The sequence below is a fragment of the Sarcophilus harrisii genome, chromosome 4, assembly GCF_902635505.1.
Source record: "Sarcophilus harrisii chromosome 4, mSarHar1.11, whole genome shotgun sequence".
Taxonomy (NCBI): Eukaryota; Metazoa; Chordata; class Mammalia; order Dasyuromorphia; family Dasyuridae; genus Sarcophilus; species Sarcophilus harrisii.
The window spans coordinates 286,026,837-286,039,094 of record NC_045429.1 but is presented as its reverse complement, the minus strand read 5'-3'; the positions used below and the strand labels follow the sequence as shown (position 1 = coordinate 286,039,094).

Below are 12,258 nucleotides of genomic sequence, written 5' to 3'. Positions count from 1 at the left end.
CTGGATTTCAGTGTGATGTATTGGATGTATTTTAAGGTCAGGATTGACTTTTGGCGGGTGACTGACATTCTCACATGTAAAATCAGAGGGAAGTAAAATTAGTTCTAGGTCCCATCTACATTCACGTCTTCTCTATTGATCCAGGTTCGTTATTTCCTCTTTAGTTTGACTTTTTCGCCTGGGGTCCAGTGCTATGTGCTGGAGTATGTGCCTCTGCCAATAAGCATGTACACTTTCCTGTCGCCTGGCCTCTTCCCCGTTTGCCTTTCGCTTTGCCTTTCGCGCAAACTCAGTGCGAAGAACCCTCACTTTTTTTTCTCCCTCCAAGCGCAGGCGCTCTTCCTGTCTCACTGCCGGCTACCTCTGGGAGTCTATAGTGCGCAGGCGCGTGGTCTGTTTCCTTCCCTCTCCTCACCTTTCCCCCTTCCCCCCTTCCCTTTCACGAAGCCGGTTTCGGGGCGAGCTCAGTCTGCGGAGGATACTGGACGCTGGATTGGGGAGACACTTTTCCCACTCCCGAAAATAATGTACCAGCCAAGCCGAGGAGCGGCCCGAAGGCTCCGCCGCTGCCTCCGCGCCTACCAGGCCCGGCCTCAGGTGAGGGACAGGAAGGGGAGGGGAAGGAGAAGGGGCTGCGCGAGCACCCCTGCTGCTGTGGCTGTTCGGGCTGTTCGCTTTGGGCGGTGCGCGCCCCTGAGCAAAGGGAGCAAGCGCAGTGGCGACCAACTCCCCCAACCCTTCCTCCCTCCCGTCCACGCCGGCGTCCCGGAGCAGAGGACCTCTATGACACTGGGGTTCCATAGATCACCCAACTGATGGAGGAGTGCGGGTCTCGTGGAATTCGCCAGGGAGTGACTTCTCATGTAGTTTAGGAATACATGTGGTGGTTTCTCAGGCCCACTTTCTCCCTTCGCATCCGGGAGTTTACCTGAAACTTGGAGGTGAATTGAAGGGCGGGCGGAAGGACCGTGGAGTCTGAGAATGGTTGGAGGGTCTAGCAAACCAACTCCAGGCAAAAGTGAGACATTCTCTACAAGTAGTACATCCCGGAATTTCTGTGATTCTCATCCGAAAAGATGACTCTTCACCCCTCCCTAAAAGGCTTTATTAAAGCCGAGTCTGTTCTGAAATTGAGCATTCCAGCATTTGCCAGAGGGCATTGAAATTTAGAGAGAGTTTATAGTTCATTTTTCCGTCTACGGAAACTTTAATTTCGCAGCTTAGTTAATAAAAATTGTATAAAATGGAAAATTGTCAAATTGCTTTCTCCAGATGAGTAACTCACAGCCCTAGTTTGACCTATGTGTCCCTTCTTCTCCTTTACTCCCCCATCCTATGCACGAATTTGGACGGACCTTTTTCGTTTCCATAATCACAAACAATTACATTTTTAAAGTTGATTTGATGGTTTTGTGGCTTATGTCCCAAAATTGGTGATTAAGACTTTTAGCCCTTAGGAATCTCTTCTCCATCAGTTTGTCACTTAACATGATGTCCTTAAAACAAGGCAATTCAACTTATGGAGATATTTTCAGGGAAAGTATTTGTACTAGTTGCCCATTTTTCTGTAGCTGCAGGCCCAGTTACCTGCTTTCTAAACATTTCTACTTGGATATCCCAAACTCATAGTCATCTTTCCCTTGAAATACATTTATCTTCTCATATCTATCAAGGGCCTACCACTTTTCCATTCATCTTTATTCACAACCTCTATGTCATCTTTGACTCCTCTTTCCTTACCACTACTACCCTTTCCTTTCTGCCCCCCATTCCAATAGGCAAGCATTTACCAAGTCTTGTTGATTCTACTTCCTCATCACATCTTCTCACCTGCATTATTGTCAACTTTTCCTTGAGGCAGCTCGTCACTTTTTTGTTCAAGAGGCCTCAATGACCTGTAAGATAAAATAGGAAAAAAAAAAAAAAAAACCCTGTTTGACATTTAAATCCCTTCACAATCTGGCTAATGGCTCTTTCCAGATTTAATTTACCTTACTTCATTACATATATTATATATTTCAGCTAAATTGATGCAACTCGGTTTTCCATACATAATCATAGCCTAGTTCCCATCTTCATGACTTTTCCCAGGCTGTCCCACAATGATTCTTCACTTGCACTTTCTGGAATCTGAACTTTGCTTTCTTGGTTTGGTGCAAGGACGACTACTTCCTATACAGGCTTCTTTTTACACTCTTCTCCCATTATTACAACTACTTTTTATTACAGGAATGGGGTGAAATCTGTGATTTCACTGGCATAAGGAGGTTCTGGAAAAGAAATTCCTTAACAATATAGGTCAGCAATTTCTCTAATTTTAGGTCTGTAAGTTGCCTGGAAAAGAGATAGGACATAGGTCCTTGTCTCCTTGGTAGTGAGGGGCAGTTCTCTATCCGTAAAAGACATACTTACCTGTATTTTGTTTCAGTAAAATGTAAGAATCTTAACCTCAGGGAACTTTTTTGGTTTTCATTCATTCATTTATTTAAATGAATCATCTAGATTATTGTTTTGTAACATAGTAGGTCTTTAGTGAATGTTGAATTTAATAAATGGACTGACAGAAAACATGATCTACAAGGAGATGTGAATTTAAGTCAAACTTTGTTGCTAGCTTTATTCTGTAGCTGTCTTTATTTTTTTCATTGAAGGACATAGGGAGTATTGTGTTAGTTGCTTTTTTTTCCCTTCTCTAGCACTTTTTTTAATTATTAAAGCTTTTTATTTTCAAAATATATGCATAGTTTTCAACATTGACTCTTGCAGAACCTGTGTTCCAATTTTTTTTCTCCCTCCCTAAACATGTGCAATTCTTCTATACATATTTCCACAATTATCATGCTGCACTAGAAAAATCAGATCAAAAAGGGAAAAAATGAGAAAGAAAAAATAACGCAAACAACAAAAAGAGTGAAAATGCTGTGTTGTGGACCCCACTTAGTGTGCACAGTCCTCTCTTTGGGTGCAGATGGCTTCATCACAAGTCCATTGGAACGGGTCTGAATCATTTTATTGTTGAAAAGAGTTGTGGCCTAATCTATTTCCCAGAAACTTCATAAACTTAGGGGAAAAAAAGTGCCTTGAAACTTTTACATTTGGGGGAAATAGTCCTTTGTATATAAGGTGGTAACGGAGGAAAGAGAAGAAAAAATCACTTAATTTTCTCTAGGGTGAATGTGTGTGAGAAAGACAAAGGGAGAAGGAGATTGATTAATATTTTGATTGAATTTTACTTATTTTTACTTATTAACTAAGTTAGCCATCTTATAAATTTTTCAGACAGCATCCCACTAAGTCATTGTTTTCTTTCCATGAAGGAAGGAATAGCCTGACAAAAAAAGCCCAAATATTTGAAGCATTGAAACTTCTTGAAGTCTAATTCTATTTTAACAGCAAAAATCAGTACTGTCAGATTGATTAGATTATACAAAGTTTAAATATAATATATGAATTCTCTCACCACAGAGCCAATTATATATATGTTAGTGGAATTGGATACATATACAAGTAAATGTAATACAAAATAACATGTATAAAAGAGACAGTGGGGGTTTTACTTTTTGGAGGTATCAAGAGAACCTTCATAATTATTTAAAGGATTTGAACTTTAAAGCCTGTATGAACTGAGGGCAGAGTAAAGTAGGGTAGAGCATCTCAATAAACAGACTTTCTAGGCATAAACAGATAACTTACTGACTTCCTTTTTTATATTGTGCATTAAATAATACAATCCTCTTTCTCCCAATCTATCTCTTTATTCTTAGGGAACTGATGACTTGAATCTCCTATTTGAGAAGATTGAGACCATATGAGTAAGCTCTCTTAGTGCTTTTCTTTTTTTTTAGTACCTAAAATTTGGTATCACACCCTCTTCTTCCTTGTCTTCACAAGGAGGTGTCTTCACAAAGAAAATATTTCTTTAGGAATATCCTATTCCTATATATAATAGGAATATCCTATTCACTAAGGTTAATTCTACTTGAGACAATTCAGCCCATTGGATAGAATACTGGGACTTGAGTCTCACAGATGAGTTCTTAATCCTGCCTCTGATGTGTATGAACTGTGTGATTATAGGCAGATCATTTCAATTCCCTTAGTCTCAACTTTTCCTTTTGGAATTAGAGGGTAATTTGTGAGGTTCAAACACTTTGTAAGTCTTGGAATATCACATATGTTACTTTGATCCCATTTCTTCGGCCTTTGCCCAGTCAACTATTCTCATGCATTTGGTCTCTCCCTCTCAAATGGTTTATTCCTCAATGTCTACAAACATACTTCTCTTTGACTCAGAAGTCAGATTGCCACATAAGCCATGTAAAAATGTATGTCTAATTCTTCATCTCGAGTTTATCACCACTCTCTCAAAAAGTGGGTAGCTTTCTAAAGTATTAGTCTTCTGGAATTGTGGTTGAGTCTTTTATAATTGTTTGAGAAAGAAAGAAAATCAGTCCTAAACAGTAAAGACAAAAAACAAAAGGAAACTGAAGGGAAGATGATGTGGAGAGAAGTTGCCAGCTGTTAGGGCATGGTAGAGGGTTCTAAAAAGTCTAAAAAACAGTGTGGCAGGAAGGAAATTGGGAGGAAAAACTCTAAATAGAGACCTGTAGTTCATAGTCCTGCCCTTCAGTCAAAAAGTCCAATTTGGGTAAATAGAGGATATTGAAGAGATATAAATACCAGGAAGGAACAATTTTCCAAATTGGCATTGTCCAAAAAAGTAGTCATTTTGTACTCTTATGTTCTTTACCTTTCCATCAAGATGTGGATGGCATGTTTCGTCATAAGTCATCTGGAATTGTGGTTCATTATTTTTTAAAAATCTTTTTATTAGTGTTTTATTTCCCCCACTTTTAATATGTTAAAACAGATTTTATTTATTTTTAAACTTTGAATTCCAAATCCTCTTTTCTCTTTCTCTACCACCTTCTCTCATTGAGAAGGCAACAATTTAGTATTGGTTATATATGTGTAGTCATATAAAATATTTCCATGACTAATAAGTCATGTTGTAAAAGAAAACAGAACAAAAAAATAAAACTTCAAGAAAAATGAAGTAGGGGCAGCTAGTTGGTATAGTGGATAGAGCACCAGCCCTGAAGTCAGGAGGACCTGAGTTCACATGTGCCCTCAGACACTTAACACTTGGCTTTGTGATCCTGGGCAAAAGTCACTTAACCCCAGTTGCCTTTAGCCAAAAAAAAAAAATCTGTTTCAAAGTCTGATTCTTCTGTGCAGCAAAATAACTATGGATATGTATACATACATTGTTTTTAATATACTTAACACGTATTGATCTACCTGCCATCTGGGGGAGAGGGTGGGAAAAAGGAGGGGAAAAGTTGGAACAGAAGATTTTGCAAAGGTCAATGCTGAAAAATTACCCATGCATATATCTTGTAAATAAAAAGCTATAATAAAAAAAATATATATATGCTTCGGTTTGTGTCCATATACCATTAGTTCTTTCTCTGGGGATTGAATAGCATTTTTCATCATAAGTCCTTCAGAGTTGTCTTGAATCATTGTATTGCTGAGAATAACTTAAGTCATTCCCAACTGATGATCATTTCATGATATTGCTGTTGCTTTGTACACAGTATATTGCATCAGTTCATGTAAATCTTTCCAGGTTTTTCTAAAAGCATCCTACTCATTTTTTATAACAAAATAGTACTCCATCATAATCATATCACTTTATACCTCCCTCAATTTCCAATTGTTTGCTTTCAGAAAAGAGCTGCTATAAATAATTTTTATACATATAGCTTCTTTTCCTGATTTTTTAAAATCTCTTTTGAAATACAGACCTAGTTAGTGGTATGAAGTCTTAAGGATGCACATAGTTCCAAATTGCTCTACAGAATGATTGAATCAGTTTATAACTTTATTTACATTGCATTTATAAATGTCTCACTTTCTCCACATCCTCTCTAGTATTTGTTATTTGCCTTTTTGTCTTATTAGCTGATTTAATAAGTATAAGGTAATCCTTCAGAATTGTTTTAATTTGCATTTCTCCAAACGATGAGTTAGAACACCTTTTAATTTGGCTATAATTTTGATTACTTCATCTGAAAAATTTATATTTTTTGATTGTTTATCAGTTAGGTAATAGCTCTTTTTAAAAATGAATTTGACTTTTAGAAATGAGGTTTTTATGAACCGTGCTTAAATTTTTTTTATACTTAATATTGCTAATTGTATTTCCTTACATCCCATTTCCTGCTCTGTTTTTTCTCTCCTTTTCTTTATCCCTCTTCAAAAGGGTTTTACTTCTGACTACTCATTTCCCCAATCTGCCTTTCCTGTCCCATCCCCTACCCTCTTTCCTTCCTTCTTCCTACTTCCCTACTTCCTACTTCCTACTGTAAAATAATACTCCCTCTCATCTCCTTCCCTTCCCCTTCACTGTAATTTTTTTCTTCCCCTTTTATGTGAGATAATTTGCTCTATTCTACTTCTCTCTTTCCTTTTCTTCCACTTCATTCCCCTCTTGCCCCTTAATTTTTTTTTTTTTTTTTTTTTTTTTTAGATTTCATCCTATCATATTCAATTATGCCTGGGTCCTCTGTCTATATATAATCCTTCTCCTGGATCTATTTTCCAGGTCATGTTTTTTCAGTGAAATATTTCATATTGTCTTCTACTTTTTCATTCCTTTGGTTTTGTTTTATTGTTTCTTTATTTCTCCTAAAGTTATTAGCTTCTTCTATTTGCTTGATTCTAATTTTAAAAAAATTTTTTTTTCCTTCAGGGAGCTTTTGAGCTTCCTTTTCCATTTGGCCAATTCTACTTTTTAAGGCATTCTTCTCATTGTCTTTAAAAAAAAAAAAAAAATTTGACCTCGTCTGTTTTTTAATTTGTTATTCAGTATTTTTTTGTGTCTCCTTTATTAAGCTGTTGTGTTGGAAACAAAATTCTGAACCCCAAATAAGGGTGCAATAAATAACAACCTCAGAATAAGTGAAGTAGTTTAAACTTTTAATATATTCCTGCAGGAAAGATGTGAAAACTCAAAATGAATTTACATACAGTGTCAGGAGCAAGAATTTGTCTTTTATCCCTGTTCCCAGCTGTGAAATCCCTTCTCCATCTCCCTAATAACTTCCTAGATTAACATTCTTCCCAATCCTTCTACAACATATATCCCTTAATATGTATCCCTTTCTGTTCCTTACATTGCATGACCATTAAAATGAACCTTGGTATATGAATGTTATATGGAATATGTTCTGTAAGAAACGACTAACAGGATAATTTCAGAGAGGCCTGGAGAGACTTACGTGAATTGATGTTAAGTAAAATGAGCAGGACCAAGAAATCATTATACACAGCAACAAGAAGATTATATGATGATCAATTCTGATGGACATGGCCCTCTTCAACAATGAGATGATTCAAACTAGTTCCAATTGTTCATTGATGAAGAGAGCCATCTACACCTAGAGAGAGGATTGTGGAAACTTGAGTGTGGTTCACAACATAGTATTTTCACTCTTATTGTTTGCTTGTATTTTATATAGCTTCTTTTTTTTCCTTGTGTGGCATGATAATTGTATAAATATGTATGTATATATTGGATTTAACATTTCTACCATGTTGAATATATATGGAACTACTTGCCATCTAGGGGAGAGCATGGGGAAAGGGAGAAATTTTTTTTTAGACTACACAACTAATTCTGTCTAGTTTTACCAGGTTTCAGGTAAACTGAAACTGGTTTCAAGAGTTCTCCTTCTCTGGACTACTTTCAGTTTTTTGTTTTTCTTTTTTCTGCTATGGAAACATAACTATATATTATTTCTCACATTGTTTACTTGTTTTTCATGATTTTTTTTTTTATAGCACTCATTTCTCTTCCTAATTTTTCTTCTATCTCTCTTACTTGCTTTTCAAAATCCTTTTTGAGCTCTTCATGGTCTGAAATTGCTTCATATTTTTCTTGGAAGCTTTGACTTGTTTTATTCCTGACTGCATTTTGATCTTTCTTGTCACCATAGTAACTTTCTATAGTAAGAATTTTTTCTGTTGTTTCTTCATTTTTCCAAACCATTTCTTGACTCTTAACTTCTGTTAAAGTAGGGCTCTGTTGCCAGAAGAAAGGGAACATTGTCCCAAACTTTTCAGGGGTTTTGTGCAGCTATTTTCAGAGATACTTCTAGGGACCTGTAAGTTTATCACTTTTTGCAAGATGATATATGGTCTAAGATAGTGTTTACTACTCTCCTGGCCTGTCCTCTGTGAGACATCACAAGCACTCTTTTTCTGTCCTGGAACTGTGTTGAGGGTCCCCACTCTACTGTAACTACAATTTCTAGTGTCCTGGTGCTCCTCTTCAATCTGGGGACTTCCAGGACTGAGATATCCGATAAAGTATGGATAAAGCAACAGAGTCCTGCCTCAGTGCTAGCAAAGAGACTCCTATAATCTCCTTTTGACTACTTATTTCACCCCTTACTTTCTGTGGACTGAGAACTCTAGAAAAAATTGCTGGGGCAACTAGGTGGTGCAGTGGATACAGCATATCAGCCCTGAAATCAGGAGGACCTGAGTTCAAATGTTGTTTCATACACTTAACACTTCTTACCTTTGTGACCCTGGATAAGTCACTTAACCCAATTGCCTTGGCAAAAAAAAAGAAAAGAAAAAATTGCTGCTGCTATTTAATTCAGTGACTTCTAAGACCTGTTCTAGTTTGCTAGGGCTGGGGCTGTACTAGCAAGGCCTGCACTGAACAATGTTCTACTCTTCACTCACTTAGGTAGGGCAGATCTTTCACGCTGACCTTCTAAGTTGACTTTGACTGGAAAATTATTTTACCCTCACCCTTTTGTGTGTTTTAGTGCTGTAGGAATTGTTTTATGGCATTACTTGAAGGTTTTTGGGGAGAGCTCAGGTGAATTGCTGCCTTTCCTCTGCCATCCTATCTCCACCATAATCCTTCTGCCTCTTCCTGTCTAAAAGAAAATGTTATTTCATCACATTTGTAAACTTGTTCAGCTTTCTATTTGATGGGTACCCCTTCAGTTTTCCAGTTGCTTGTCACCATTAAATGATCTACCTTGAATATTTTTGTATATTCCAACTAGGTAGCACAGTGGATAGAATACTAGGCCTGAGTCAGGAAGACTCTTCTACATGAGTTCAAATCCAGCCTCAGATACTTAATAGGGATGTGACCCTGGGAAAAGTCATTTTAAATCCTGTTTGCCGAAGGGAATAGAAAATCTTTGCCAAGAAAATTCCAATGAGGTCACACAGAATCAACTGAAATGAATTTGTTTTGCTAAGGACATATCCTTTCTATAATCTACCCTCCCCTTTGTTTCTTTCTCTCTTTTCTCTCCTTTTTTCCTGTTTGGTAAGATATATTTGTCTTTATATAATAATATTTATTTATTTATTTTTAATTTATGGAACAAAAGAAACATTTCTACCCCATAATACAATTAAAAAAGGAGACTGCACATGAAACTGTAAATCTTGCTCTTCGCTCCAAACATGCAACAAAGTTATATAAATCTTCCCTTCCCGGCCCAATCAGAAAAATGTATTTCCTTATTTAGCTATATGGCTATGTATAGGAGTTCTTTACTTTGAGCAGATCAGATGAGAATGGAAGGTTTAAGTTTCACCCATCTTCCCACTACCCCAATAACTTTTCTTCCTCCTTTGTATAGACTTTTACTTAGGTACTCCAATTTTGTAAGAATTTTCCTCTCATTTCTCTTCCACTGTTCCTTCCCTTCCCATTCTTATTTTAAGACCATCAAGACATAATGAAATCATTTCCAGGCCCTCCGTCTAAATAGACACACCCTCTATGACCCTTGATGATAACAGGATTCTGAGAGGATACATACCATGATCTATAATAAAACAGAAACCATTTGTCTTGTTTAATCCTTTATAATTGTTTGCTCATGTTTACCTTTTTATTTTTCTCTTGACTCCTATGTTTTGCACTTCAGAGTATCTGCGCAGTTCTGGTCTTTTCATCAGGAATGATTGGAAGGTCCTCTATTTCATTAAAGATCCATTTTTCCCCTGTAGGATTATACTTGGCTTTGCTAGGTAAGTTAATCTTGGTTGTAAGCCTATATTTTTCTGGCATATTACATACCTAGGTCTCTTCTTCTTTATGTTAATGTATGATCCTAACTGTGGCTCCTTTGATACTTGAATTCTTTTTTTCTTGCTGCTTGCATATTTTTCCTGTGATTTGGAAAATCTACATTTGGCTATCATGTTCCTGAGAATTTTTATTTGGAGGTTTCTTTCAGAAAAGGTAGATTCCTTCTGTTTTTATGTTGTCCTCTAGTTCCAAGAGATCTGGTCAATTTTCTTTTTTCTTTCCTTTTTTTTGCTGAAGCAGTTGCGGTTAAGTGACTTGCCTACTGTCACACAGCTAGGAAGTGTTAAATGTCTGAAACCAGATTTGAACTCAGGTCCTCCTAATTTCAAGGCTAGTGCTCAATCCACTGTATCACCTAGCTGTCCCTCTGGTCAGTTTTCTTGTATGATTTCTTAAAATAGACTAGTTAGGCTTTTTTATTGGTTGTGACTTTTAATAATTAATTGATTTAAGATTTTTTCTAGATTTGTTTTTTATGTAATACCTTATATTTTTCTTCTTTTTTCCCCCATTTTTTAAAACTTTGTTCAGAATTTCTTGTTGATTCATAGATTCATTAACTTCTAATTGATGCATTCTAATTTTCAAGGAGTCCTTTACTTGGTTAAGGTTTATATTTCTTCTCTATTCTCTTCCCTATTCTTATCTTTTATAGTTCTCAGGTCTCTTAATTTTTTTGTCTTAACATTCTCAATTTTTAAAAATTGTTTTGTTAAGTGCTCTTATTTATAAAATAATGTTGTGTTTTTTTTTAAACTCTTCCTTTATTTAAAATTCTAGTTGAACTTGTGTCCAAATTGTGTTTTTCTTTGAGGCTTTGCTGGTAGGTGTTTGGGGAATGATTCTCTTTTTTAGATTGTGTCTTGACTACTTGTTACTAAAATAGCTCTTGGCTGGTCTCGTCTGTTTTTTTTCCTGAGTCTTAAAAAAAGGTTTCTGTTCTGGACCTTATTCATCCAATCCCTTTCACATCCAGACTTCTAGGGAAAAAAATTATTTCTGCTCTCTTTACCTCTATTTCTGTCACTTACCTCTCAGTTCTTTGCTTTCTGACTTCCTACCTCATCACTCCTTTCAAACTACTCCCAGAATTACCAGTGATTTCTTAATTGTCAGATCTGGTGACCTTTATTCACTCTTCATCCTTTTCAACTTCTCTGCAACATTTGACACTGTTGATTACCTTCATCCTGGGTCCTCTTTATCTCTTGAGTTTACTTGGCATGCCTACTTCCTGTCTCTCTGTTTCTTTCTCAGTTTTCTTTGCTGGATCATCATCCTTATTACATTCTTTAACTATTGGTGTATTTCATAGCTATATCCACTTTTGTCTTTCTACATTCTCTCCCATGGTGATTTCATCAACTTTCATGTCTCTAATTATATTTGTAGCTGTATATCCAACTTTTTTCTCTGTTTTTAGCTCCATTTGCCTTATGGGCATTTCCAGCTAGATATATGGAATGTATTTCAAACTCTAACTTTCAAACATGGCTAAAATAGGATTATTGATCTCCCTTTCTTCCCCCTCAACTATCCATCCTTTGATTTTTCCTGTATCTGTCAATGGTACCAGACTTCCAGTCATTCAAATTTGCAGTCTTACTCTCTTCCTTGACTCCTATCATCCCCATGTCTAATTAGTTGCTAAGTCTTTTTGAGTCTACTTTCAGAACTTTTCTTATATCCTTCCCTTTCTCTCTACTTAAATGTTCAGGACTTCATCTCTCATCTGAACAATTACGGGGTTTTTCCCCTAATGAATATTTATTATTATTATTATTATAGCCTTTTATTTACAAGTTATATACATGGGTAATTTTTCAGCGTTGACAATTGCAAAACCTTTTGTTCCAATTTTTCCCCTCTTTCCCCCCACCCTCCCCCAGCAGGTTGACCAATACATATTAAATATGTTAAAGTATAAGTTAAATACACTATATGTATATCTGTTCATACAGTTATTTGCTGTACAAAAATAATCGGACTTTGAAATAGTGTACAATTAACCTGTGAAAGAAATCAAAAATGCAGGCAGACAAAAATAGAGGGATTGGGAATTCTATGTAGTGGTTCATAGTCATCTTCCAGAGATCTTTTGCTGGGTGTAGCTGGTTCAA

General features: G+C 36.4%; 1 protein-coding gene across 2 annotated transcripts in view; it reads left to right on the top strand.

Moving 5' to 3' along the window:
- Nucleotides 1-2: 2 nt before the first annotated feature.
- C4H6orf136 (chromosome 4 C6orf136 homolog) overlaps nucleotides 3-12,258 on the top strand; it is a 24,849-nt gene continuing 12,593 nt past the window's right edge. For both annotated transcript variants that reach the window (XM_031965230.1, XM_003768888.4), the window contains exon 1: nucleotides 3-597. In XM_031965230.1, coding sequence (XP_031821090.1) covers nucleotides 226-597 — 372 coding nt within the window. In that variant the 5' untranslated portion in view covers nucleotides 3-225. The remainder of the gene's footprint in view (nucleotides 598-12,258) is intronic.